The sequence below is a fragment of the Octopus sinensis genome, linkage group LG9 (genome assembly GCF_006345805.1).
Source record: "Octopus sinensis linkage group LG9, ASM634580v1, whole genome shotgun sequence".
Classification (NCBI taxonomy): Eukaryota; Metazoa; Mollusca; class Cephalopoda; order Octopoda; family Octopodidae; genus Octopus; species Octopus sinensis.
The window spans coordinates 33,978,310-33,990,974 of NC_043005.1; the positions used below are offsets into that span (position 1 = coordinate 33,978,310).

Here is a 12,665-nt window from a genome sequence, read left to right on the forward strand (position 1 = left end):
CTTCTATAATGGCTTTATGTTATCTCAAACACTCACAAAGCAAAGAGGTTATTTAATCCATAGCTGGGGGTGAAATGGGGTGGAGCTTTTGATGATCACAAACTGCTGATATCTCTGACGGCAGACCACCACAGAGTACTTGGTACATTTAGCCTGGAATTGTAGAGGTCCCAGTTAACATGTATTACCAGTGCAAACAGAATGACAGCACACAACCACCCTCACTGACACACAAAACACCCACATGACACATGCTATGGTTGTAGTAGTAGCATGATAGTGGAGCACTTAACAAAAAGGTGATTGAAAGAGATGAAGGCCAAAGAATAAGGCAAATAACTGTAATAGGGATGTAAAAACAATCTAATTCTAGCAATAGGTCCAAAACTGACCAAGACACATGAATAAAGGTTGTTTTTTTTATAGCACCAGATCAAACCTGATTGAGACCTATGATTAAAGGTATTTCAGCTGGGATCAACCCATCATTTTTTTCTATCTAAGCATTGTGTACTCCAGACAATATTGTCCTTTTTCTACATAACTTGAGAGAGATGTGGCTGCTGCTTCTAACAACCACAAAATGGCTCCATTAACAAAGGTGTTTTTAAGGACTACTAACAAGAACAGTAGTTAAAAATTTGTGACATAACTTCCTAAGATTTCCTCCATCTGCCAGAGTAACAACAGACACCCTCCTTCTACACAGTTAAATGGCTAAAGGGATAATCATTCAATAGTGGAAATACTTGCCCCACTAATCACTTCATCCTTCCCAAAAACGAAGTACAAACATAAATTAACTGACTGAACCCATCTCAGCCTGGATCATGGGACGTTAAACCATAAATGATGATCACCTGATTTGTCTGGATTTGGTGAAGAATCCTTTTGTTCAAAACTGACCAATGGTGAAGCTAACTTTGATGGAGTGGTGGCACTAGAGGACAGCTGACCTGGACGGAAATCTGAGAGTATAACTTCTGATGTTGTCCCTCCACACATCAGGTGAACATTCTGAGAAATTTCTTGGCTAAAAGTGGATCAAAATAAAAGATAATTTCATTATTAGACATTTCTTCTTCTTGTTTGTCACCAAGTCAACCTCATCACAATTTTTCCAGATACGATCTAACTACAATCTAATGTGAATTTTTTTGATTTTCACAACATCAAGTGTGATTTAACTCTTTAGCATTCAGATTACTCTATCAAACGTAATGCTTATTCATACATACTGTTTTGAATTAATCATACATTATCACCTAGCATTGAGGTTTCAGTGATGTGATAGTTTATCTTTAGGATGAATTTGTAGGGTAAGTGTGAGAGGCCAGATCTGGCCAGTTTGAATATGAAACAGGTAGAGCATTTAGGCCACATGTGGCCAGTTTAAATGCTAAAGGGTTAATGGCAATTTAAATGCTTATTCTATCAGATCAAGAAAATACAAATAAATTTCTTTGCTGACACTGCTATTCATCGACAATATCTGTTCTTCAGTATCTGGTCAAGGTTCCATGATACATACATTATCACTTTAAGGATTTCTTAATTAGTTACAATATTTTAAACCATTAATGAATAATTTCTAATGAAAAGTACTGCTCGTATGTTTAATTAATTTTGAAAATAATCAAGACTTTTGAAAGATTCAATAAAACAACTCATCTTAAAACTGATGTTTAAAGTATAACAAAAAGTTCTGACATAAAATTAAGACTGAAGACATTTAAATATAAGCAGCATAAAACAGCAAATACAAGCAAGCAAAATGGAGTTCCTATGAAGGATCTCTGTAGTAACATAACTTGACAGACTTTAGCTCAGGGATCAGGGAGTCACTCCAGGTCTCTGCATTAATATAAAACAGTGCTGGTTCTACGGATATGTGAATAGAATGTTGCAAGAAATAATCACAAGATGGATTCTTCAAGCCAAGCCAATTGGCAGGTGACTAGGGGGTTGAAGAACAAGATGGTTAGATAATATTCATAGTCTCAGTTAATCAAAGCAGGAAATCCAACTGGAAAGTGTAATAATAATTGCATCTGATAGGACCCTATGGAAGAGGTGTGTGAGGACTTTACTTCCATATCTCTCTCAGGATTAGTGGGTGGAAAAAACAGAAAAGGAAAAACTGACAGTCTAGTATTGTGGAACCAGAGGACATTGTCAGGCCAGGTTAAAAATAAACCCTGTGGAACCAGGGTCTGCTGTCTGGTAGACCCTTTACTTATTAAAAAAAGTAAAGAAGTACTGTTAAATGCCTCACTAAAGAACACAATGCAATGATAAAAGGGACATGAAGAATTATTTATACCATCATCATTTCATGTTTGTTTTCTATGCTGGCAGGGAAGGACGGTTTGACAAGAACTGGCAAGTCAGAAGACTGTACCAAGCTCTGCTGTCTGATTTGGCATAGTTTCTACAGCTTGATGCCCTTCCTAACACCAACCACTTCACAGAGTGCACTGGGTGCTTTTTACATGGCATTAGCAGCAGTGAGGTCACCAAGTAACTTGCAGGAAAAGACCCCCTCAACTAGTGGTAGAGCGAATAACATTGAGAGATAGAAAAAGGTGTCTTGCATTAGAAGAGAACCATGGCTAACTCAACCCAAGTTATATGGAGATGTATATAGTGAAGTTGACAGGGGATTAGAGAGGGTGAATGGATGGGTGAGTTAGTGGGAAACCACTTGATAAATAAACATTTAAACCGACATAAACTGAGTTTGTGAAAATAGAAAATAGGTTAAATGTTATATGGTCAACTAGTTCAGGGCTTCAAAATTGTGAAATCAGATCTTGAAAACTTTTAAATTCTCTTTTCATTAATTCTAGTGAAACACTGAGTTTAAACCAATTTATTGTAGTGTCCTCCTTGCAGATTTGATATTCTCAAATACTAATAGAAGAGCTGACAATTAGAATTGGCCACACATAGTAAACAGTGGCATAAAGAAGATGTAAACTTTGTAAAAGTTAAATGCAACATCATTTACAGATATAATAGTTTTATCATCATAGTTATATTTCTACTAATTGTGTAGACTAACCTCTCCATCATTAAGCTAATGTTTGGAACATAACATTTTTACATAAAATTAGGATTGAAGGTTAAAATAAAAACACTTTTAAACAGATGGTTTTGCATCATGCAACCAGGCACACTTTGTCCAAAATCAAAAGAACTGATGAAAGAATTGTTAGAATATTGATATGTAGTAGTTGTATACATCAAAGATTTATAAGATATAAGCATATTGTCAGATTGAATACTCACGCATCAGTTGGTACCAAGTTAACGCTAGTTATTGCAAGAGTAGGAGGTGACGAGAGGACCAATTTCTCCTTTGATGTTTGTAGATTACTTTCAATTAGTTTTTTACTCTTAACTTGCTTCCGACGGCTGTTGGGTTTTGTAGCTTTCCGTGTTAGCAGCGAGGTCTTTTCGGACGGAGGATCAATTATCAACTGTAGAATAACAAGACAGGGAAAAATAGAAACTCACTTCATAGACATGTCCATCAAATGGTAATTACACAGTCTAATATTAAATGTCACACCACAAACTTCCACATGATTTCAGGTTCCTTCTCAGTGCAATGTACCAAAGCCATATGTAAGATGTTCTCTTGGCAATTACCTGGTTTCAGGTTCAGTTCTACTGCATGGCACCTTATGTAAATATCTTCCACTAAAACCTTGGGATGATTCCATAAAAGAAAAGACAAAAAAAAAAAAAAAGAAAATTGCCAACCTAAAGACAGCAGCAGTTGTTATTTCCTGGTCAACATATCAGCCAGTACTTCCAGTACTTTTGTTGTTTGCAAAAGTAAATGGAATGAAAACTCCTTTACTTGAAAAACAGGTGAGAGTTAACAAAAGGAAAGGCTTCTGGTTATAAATCAATGCCTCAACAGAATTTCATTCAACCCATGCTAACATAGACAAGCAGACATATTGTGAATGAATGAATTAAACTAGCAGACAAAATCATCATCATCATCATCATCGTCGTTTAGCGTCCGTTTTCCATGCTAGCATGGGTTGGACGGTTCTACTGAGGTCTGTGAAGCCAGAAGGCTTCATCAGGCCCAGTCAAATCTGGCAGTGTTTCTACGGCTGGATGCCCTTCCTAACGCCAACCACTCCGAGAGTGTAGTGAGTGCTTTTTACGTGCCACCTGCACAGGTGCCAGACAGAGCTGGCAAACGGCCACGAACGGATGGTGCTTTTTATGTACCACCGGCACGAAGGCCAGGCGAGGCTGGCAACGGACACGAAACGGGGCGGTGCTGGCAACGGTCGTGAAACGGAAGGTTCTCTTACATGCCACCGGCACTGGTAACACATCTGCAATTTCCATTGATCGATTTCCATTGATCGATTTCGATTCTGATCCTCAATGGAAATCGATCAATGGAAATTGCAGATGTGTTACCAGTGCCGGTGGCATGTAAACTGAAACTAAATCTAGGTACTGTGAAACATAGTTGGTTCAACTGGATGACTGACACTTGCAACTGGCAGCTTTTCTTAGGCGGGAGACTTACTCATCATAAGGTCACTTCATTTTATAAACTGTTCTGTCCCCTACCATGTATTACACTAGTCTGAGATCTATTCCTAATATTTACAGAAAAGTATTGTTAAAAAGCATTCAATTAATCCAACTTACCTTGTACCAGCTTGGAGCATCTGGGTGAGGTGAACTTCCCTTGGGAGATAAGAAGCCTTGAGCTTGACTCAGTGTCGCAGTGGGAAAGTCATCAGGTAGTTTCATAGTTTGTGCAACAACCTGTAAACCATGAAATACATAATTAAATACGCCAACAGAGTTTACACAAAGCTATACACTATACAGGACTAAAACAGACTAAGATATTTCATTAGGGAACCAACTGCTTCAAATCATCAATCAATAAGCATAATCAATACAGGATATAATTTCTTTTGAAAGGGATTCCATCAAACTAAAGAGTACTAAAGTGATACCAATCTTCTTTGTTGACAAAAAGCAAGATATATTGCAAAGCATCGCATGAATGAGGAGTTTTATTTATGAATCTGATGATGGCAATGACGATGATGATAACATCGCTGTCACAACACTTCAAAATATCATGTTGGCCATGTTCTTCATCAACCAAAATAATTGCCACTTTCTTTAAAACTCAGGAACATTAAATCAATGAACACATTCTTCTTCTGGTCTTTTGTCAATATTGATGACAATTTGATTGAAATCTATTCTAAAGAATAGCAGAATCTTCTGACAGAATTGTTTCTGTGAAATATTTCTTGTAGCATCAAAACTAGTTCTAATTTTGTACTTGGACAGTCTGAGTTGTGACACCGTGCATCCATTTGAATGTCACCAATAAAATGTAAAACTTTTAGCTTTTTATTCTCTAAAGACTTTAGAGAATTCATTCTGTGATAAATTTGTCCCGGCACTTTAAAGGTCAGCATAAACCCATTTACCCTGACAATTTTTGTTCCAAATGATGTCATTTGAGAAACACATTTAGATGATTAAAAGTTTTTTGAGATTCAAGAAGGATACACAAAACTCCCTTACAATGCTGGTAACTGTTATCAAAACAACACAGATTCAATTATTCCTTGTACCAGATTTTGTACAAAGAACCCAGGGACACAATTTTTTTTCATGTGCATAATCACAATTAAGATCAAAATTCAATACAGTAACCTATAACTGCATTCAACTATGCTTTTTCTAAAGGTCTTAACCAGTAAACTATTTAAAAGACAAAAAAATCTTATTTTTCAGTCTTTCTTTTCTCTCTCTCTACTATTTCACAATCTTATGTAAATCTGTTATCAAAGAACTTACCTTGATAGGGTTATCAACAGCTCTTTTGGAACGAAGGTTTTTTAGCCGTGCCCGGATTTGCTTTTCAGTTCGGCAGGGTAATAATAACTGTCTGATGTACATACACCTTTTAAATGAATTCACATGACGGAACTGTTCAAAGCCCAAAGCTAAAAGACTACAATAAATAAAATAAAAGCCAAAAAAAAAAAGGGGAATTAGTAAATTCATGAACATGAAGTTATCTCATTGTGAGACATTAATAACGGGTGTGAAGAAATGATGGTAAATCAAGACATTGAAATAGCTGAGGTTGTTCAGGCAGACGTACACAGTTGCCACTGAGTAATGAACTGATCAAGTCACTGAACATTAATAATCAATAGATATTGATTAGAGAATTTGATTTGAGGAGGACGGGAAGCACCTGTAATGCTTGAAGCCTCCACCTCTCCACAATGTCCAGCTTAAACATCTGTAAGTTGATGTCTGGGGGAATGAGGATTGTGTGAGCAGAGAGAGAGAGAGAGAGAGAGAGATGTAAGGCAGGAAAGAACTGTATTAAGTATGAGGTGGTTGACAAACTATGAAGATGACAAGAAAATTAGCCGGATGCATCAGATCAGTTTGGATGCAGGAAACATGGAGTATTTTACTTTAGAAAAGTAGAGAGAGAAACAGTAAGGAGACACAGCACATCATTATCATCATCATAATTTAACATTCACATTCCATGCTGGCATGGGTTGGCTGGTTTGATAAGATCTAAGCTGAAGTACTGTCTTGAGCCTCGATGTCTACTTTAGCATAGTTTCTATAGCTGGATGCCCTTTCTAATGTGAACCACTTTACAGTATGTACTGAAACTTATTTCGAGACACCAGCACAATGGTTGTAGTGTGTTAATGAGATAAGTGTTGCTGGTTTTTTTATATTTTGTTTTATTTTGACATAGTCAAAAATGCCTTTGTATACAGTAACTGCACTGTCCCTAATACATGGGAAGGGGTTCATGGAATCTGTTTAGTGTAACATAATGTAAACCTGAAAGAACACTGATATAACATAATAAAGAATTTGGTGGTTAGAAATAACTCGTGACAGTTGCTGAGGTAGAATGTGAGAAAAATAACAGTCACAAAAGATATTTTACCAGAGATGGAAGAATGTGGGTCAGATACAGCCAGCTGATGCATGCTAACACAAACCAAATTTTATTGTATGGGCAATCAACTTTACTAGTCCCTAGATCAAATACCATTGAAAACTTTGTTAATATCAAAATCAACAACATTGCTTTCATTGAATTTGTCAAAAGTGAGAAACTGTTGATGTATAAAGTGGAACAGCAGAGATCAAACAGACTGAGTGATGTAAGGTAAAGAGATAAGTAAATAGATAATAAGTATCTTGGGTGGAAAACAGCTGGCATTTTCTTGTAAGGAACAGTGTCTACACTTGAAAGCCAGAGATGAAGTAAGGAAAATTGACCATGAGTTTCAGGAATATCCACTCTTATATATCTTGTTGTACCAATGCATGCTTGTTTAATTAGATACACAAACATTAGATCAGAATCCACAGACACACACACAAATTAAAATCACCACTACTTACTTGTCTTGAGCAGGAGAAAAGGTATGTTTAAGATTCCTGAGCTTAACCTTAGTGATGGAGCTACATATTGGCAACAATGGCGAACACAGGAAAATATCTGACTTTGCCACAAATAACTTTTTTAGGTCTTCAGATAAACCTACAAACAGAAATTGAAAGAACATAAGGGTAATTCTAAAACAATTTTTATAAATTACTTAGACAAGGTGAAGAATCTTTTAGTGATTAAATGTCAAGTTTGAGCAAGGGAAATTAAAAGTGAGCAGAGATAAAAACACAGATAACACAGTGTATATTTATGTTGATTATAAACCGAATATTAGACATTAAAATATTGGATACTTTTAAATAATAATATTATAAATGAATGTTTAATATCACATCAAAATTCAGGAATTAATTTGATAGTCCCATGACAAAGTCATTTGTTTTGCTTATTTCTAAATCTATGACTATATATTAGACCAACAGATGTCATTAAGAGATCTTAATGTTACTCTGCCACATCTAATGTTATTGTCATCTGGAGATTATTACCCAAATATATTTTGTTTTATTTTCCATTGGATGATTACAATATTCAACTGATCCCAACTATATTAAAAGACAATACTACACTGAAAGATATAGATTTTTCTGTTATCTTGAGATATCATTAGTAAAGAGGTTATCAAGGAAAACAATTTCTAATATAAGAAAATGAACCAATTAGGGACCATATCACATAAATAACCTTCAAACAGCATATTCTATATATATATATATATATATATATATATATATATTTGAACTTATAGATGCATCAATACATATCCAACTGTTACACAACATATAAGCATGCACACATATAATATCCACACTACCACATCCAAACAAACCCAGACACACATTCACAAATTTTGTATTTAACATTACTTTTACAAAAATGCTCCTTCTTCACACTTGGTTGAAATTCCTCTAGGACTTTTAAGGATCCTTCCAAGTTGCTAGCAAGGAACACTGACTTGTCTTTTGCTGGGCTCTGATTACCAAACATTTTTAATTCTTGCTGAAAACGAGAAAAATAAAAAGAAAAGAAATGGATTGGATTACTTATCATTTGTAAAATTAATATTAAGGAGAAGGAAACTGATGCCAATGATTTTTAGCTCTTGAACAGTGATTATTTTGATGAAATGAATCACAAAATCGGATTCATCATGAAAAAGCACATCAATATACCAAATTTGAAAATTTGCATTTAATTTTAAAATTTCTGTAACAGCAACAGAAAAGATCTCACTCTCTCTATTTGTTTATCTCTTCCATTTATGTTTTTCTTATTGTAAACTTTCCCCCCATCTCTATATATATTCACCACACTCTCTTTCACTCTTTGTGTGTATATGTGTGTATGTATGTTTGTGTGTATGTATATATATATATATATATATCTCACTCATGCTGAGTATGTGCGTGTGTGTGAGGAATTTCATTAGTGCAACAGAGTTGGAAATACCCTCACAAAGCATCAGCAATAAGCTATGAAAAAATTTTAGATCTATGCACCAAAGGGAAAAACAAAAACTTCATCGTCATAAATTGCCCCAACTAATGCAGATACCTGCCTTGATCAAGAGGCCTATCCATCGGAGGAGATATATATATAAGGCGGTAAGCTGGCAGAATCGTTAGCACGCCAGACAAAATGCTTAGCGGCATTTCGTCTGCCGTTACGTTCTGAGTTCAAATTCCTCCAAGGTCGATTTTGCCTTTCATCGTCGATAAATTAAGTACCAGTTACGCACTTGTGTCGATGTAATTGACTTAATCCCTTTGTCTGCCCTTGTTTGTCCCCACTGTGTTTAGCCCCTTGTGGGCAATAAAGAAATAAGTATATATTAGAATCAAAGAAAAGATAAATAAAAACATATTGATACTCCACTAAAGTAACAGATTGGCAGCAGCAACTGTGTAAACATAAGTCAGCTCTTCCTAATCAAGGAGGTTTTTGATCAAAGGTATTCTAGCCATAACCATCTTTATCATGTTTCCAACATAGTGTATCAAAGAATAAATTATCCAATGGTTTCTTTCTTCCCTAAGATGATATTATGTAATTTGAGGAAGAATTGGATGCCATTTCAAGTGGTCTTGGATTCAGTCCCATTGCATGTCACCTTGACCAAGTGTTTTCTACTATAGCCCTGGGCCAGCCACAGCCTTGTGAGTGGACTTAGTAACAAAAACTGAAAGAAGCCAGTCATATATGTAAATGTATGTACCCTCACCATGACAACACATAATGGTTATAAATGAGCTTCACTATCATACAAGCTATGGTATTCATTTCCAGTTTTCCATAACATGTCTGACTATGAGAAATATTACTTGCCTGGAACAGGTGTGAATTGGGAAAAGGAAGGGCATCCAGCCATAGAAAATCTGCCTCAACATGGAAAAGTAGATGCTAAATGATAATAATAATGATGACTACTTGTAGTCAGTAAATGATTATAAAGTAGAACATTTATAGTCTTGCAGGATAAGCATTATTTCTGAGACACAGAAAGGAATACTTATTAAGAAACAGTTGGAAGCCATTCACATAGATTCTACATGAGTCTGCCATTCAGCAAAACAGTGAAATAAACTTACCAAAAATTTAATGCATTGATTGCTTTCATTAATATAATCCTCTTGGCCATGGGTTAACAGTGCCAGCTGACAAAGAAGTTGGGTGTGCTGAAACAAAATGAAAATAGAATTTAAAATTATCGATTAACAAACACATGGCTATAAATTTTGTAAAACTTTTAGAATAATACATATAAGTTTTGTAAAACTTTGATGGCACATAAGACACACTTGTTTTCCTAAAATATATCAGAAAAAGAAAATCATCCAACATTCTACATGCAAAGTTGGGCCTATATTACATGCTTTAATACACTGAAAACTTTTTCCCTAAATATGCACTGCTGAAATTGGGATGCATCTAATATGCCCATTTGTCTGTTATGCTATCAAATATCACCAGCATCCTTTAACATCTGTTTTTCTATGCTGGCATGAGTCGGATGGTTTGACCAGAGCTGGCAAACAGAAAAGCCTCACCAGGTTCCAGTCTGATTTGGCTTGGTTTCTACAGCTGAATACCCTTCCTAATGCCAACCACTTTATAGTGTGTACTGGGTGCTTTTAAACTGGCACCAACACAAGCGCTTTAACGTGGTACCAACACAAGTGCTTTTTATGTGGCACTGATACAAGGCTCTTGCAGACCAATCCTATTCATCAGGGAAAGCAGCCTTAAAACTTTTGCTGTGGAGGATGAGTCGTCTTCTTGAGTACAGCAAGGCACCAGAAACAGTAAAATATTTAGAAATGAGGCAATGAGAATTATGTAATGATATCATCAATGAGGGGACATTTGTTGTTGTTTTTTTTTCTGTTAGCTTTTTAATGAGGAGCCTTGTTTATTATTTAATTTCAGGTCTGCCCTGATTGAGCAAACCTAGGGTCAAAGTATTCCAACTGAGGCCATCATACCTTTTACATATAACACAAGTATTACATTGCCCAATGTATTTTCCATTTTTAAGATAGAAGAGTGTAAAGATGGGGGAGACTTGGCTGCTGCTTCTAGCAAATTGTGCAATTACAAAGACATAGGTGGATACTGATGCCGTTCTTTCTTTATACTGCTTTTAGTTTAAATCACCACACATGGTATATGTATGATTTACTGTATCAGTTTAAATCAATGAACAATTCAATATATCAGTATGAATAAACCATGTCTAATTAATATATATAAACTAGCAGTATCGCCCGGCGTTGCTCGGGTTTGTAAGGGAAATAACTATAAAGCATTTTTAGAGAGTTATAGCCAAAAAAATGGAAAAAAAATGATGGTAAATTTTTTTTAGTTAAAAAGGTCGAGTTGCGTCCCCTAGACAGTCTGTGGTTTGTGTTTCTGATTCTCGACTCCATGTCGAATTTATCGATTTTTTTCAGAACTGGGGGAACTTTTCAAAATTTTCGCTGCGTTAGTTTTGAATTATGACATTGGGCTATGTGTGTGTCAAGTTTCATCAGAATCGGTTGAAAGCCGTGGTCAGGGTGAGGGTACAACCTGACAGACACACAGAAACACACACAGACAAACTGCCGTTTATATATAGAGAGATGAGGGGGACCTCTACATGGTAGCTAGACCTGGTAGAAAAAGCAGCCAAATTTCCCCTGAATCACACCTTACTGTCTTATCTATGTATATATGTATGTATGAGCCTATGAGGGAGACCCCTACATGGCAGCTAGACCTGGTAGAAATAGCAGCCAAATTTCCCCCAAATCACACCTTACTGTCTTATCTATGTATATATGTATGTATGAGCCTATGAGGGAGACCCCTACATGGCAGCTAGACCTGGTAGAAATAGCAGCCAAATTCCCCCAAATCACACCTACTGTCTTATCTATGTATATATGTATGTATGAGCCTATGAGGGAGACCCCTACATGGCAGCTAGACCTGGTAGAAATAGCAGCCAAATTTCCCCTGAATCACACCTTACTGTCTTATCTATGTATATATGTATGTATGAGCCTATGAGGGAGACCCCTACATGGCAGCTAGACCTGGTAGAAATAGCAGCCAAATTCCCCCAAATCACACCTTACTGTCTTATCTATGTATATATGTATGTATGAGCCTATGAGGGAGACCCCTACATGGCAGCTAGACCTGGTAGAAATAGCAGCCAAATTTCCCCCAAATCACACCTTACTGTCTTATCTATGTATATATGTATGTATGAGCCTATGAGGGAGACCCCTACATGGCAGCTAGACATGGTAGAAATAGCAGCCAAATCTCCCTCAAATCACACCTTACTGTCTTATCTTTCTGCTACTTGGATATAGGTGTTATATTCGTCGTAAAAAAACTTTCCTGTCACACACTCACGCACACGCACACACACACACACACGCACCCTCACACACACACACACGCGCACACCCACACACACCCACTCACACACACGCACGTTAGCTTACAATTTTATTTATATATTTGCGTGTCTGTGTGGAAAGAGGAAGTGGGAGGCAGAGTGAAAGAATCACTCACTACAGTAAGTCAATTACTTTCATTTTATTCGTTGCCCACTGTGTGTGTGCGTTTGCGTGTGCTGTAAACCAGACTAAGAAAAGCA

The 12,665-nt window shown here is 36.3% G+C and overlaps 1 protein-coding gene across 2 annotated transcripts in view; it reads right to left on the reverse strand.

Annotated features, from left to right (window-relative positions):
- LOC115215501 overlaps positions 1-12,665 on the reverse strand; it is a 78,721-nt gene that overhangs the window by 36,563 nt on the left and 29,493 nt on the right. Inside the window, exons 11-17 of one of the 2 annotated variants that reach the window (XM_036505887.1) lie at positions 10,102-10,188; positions 8,380-8,512; positions 7,465-7,603; positions 5,869-6,025; positions 4,690-4,809; positions 3,292-3,482; positions 861-1,033 (exon numbers count right to left, since the gene is read on the reverse strand). In XM_036505887.1, coding sequence (XP_036361780.1) covers positions 861-1,033; positions 3,292-3,482; positions 4,690-4,809; positions 5,869-6,025; positions 7,465-7,603; positions 8,380-8,512; positions 10,102-10,188 — 1,000 coding nt within the window. Of the gene's footprint in view, positions 1-860; positions 1,034-3,291; positions 3,483-4,689; positions 4,810-5,868; positions 6,026-7,464; positions 7,604-8,373; positions 8,513-10,101; positions 10,189-12,665 lie in introns of both variants that reach the window. The other variant, XM_036505886.1, reaches the window with a different exon arrangement.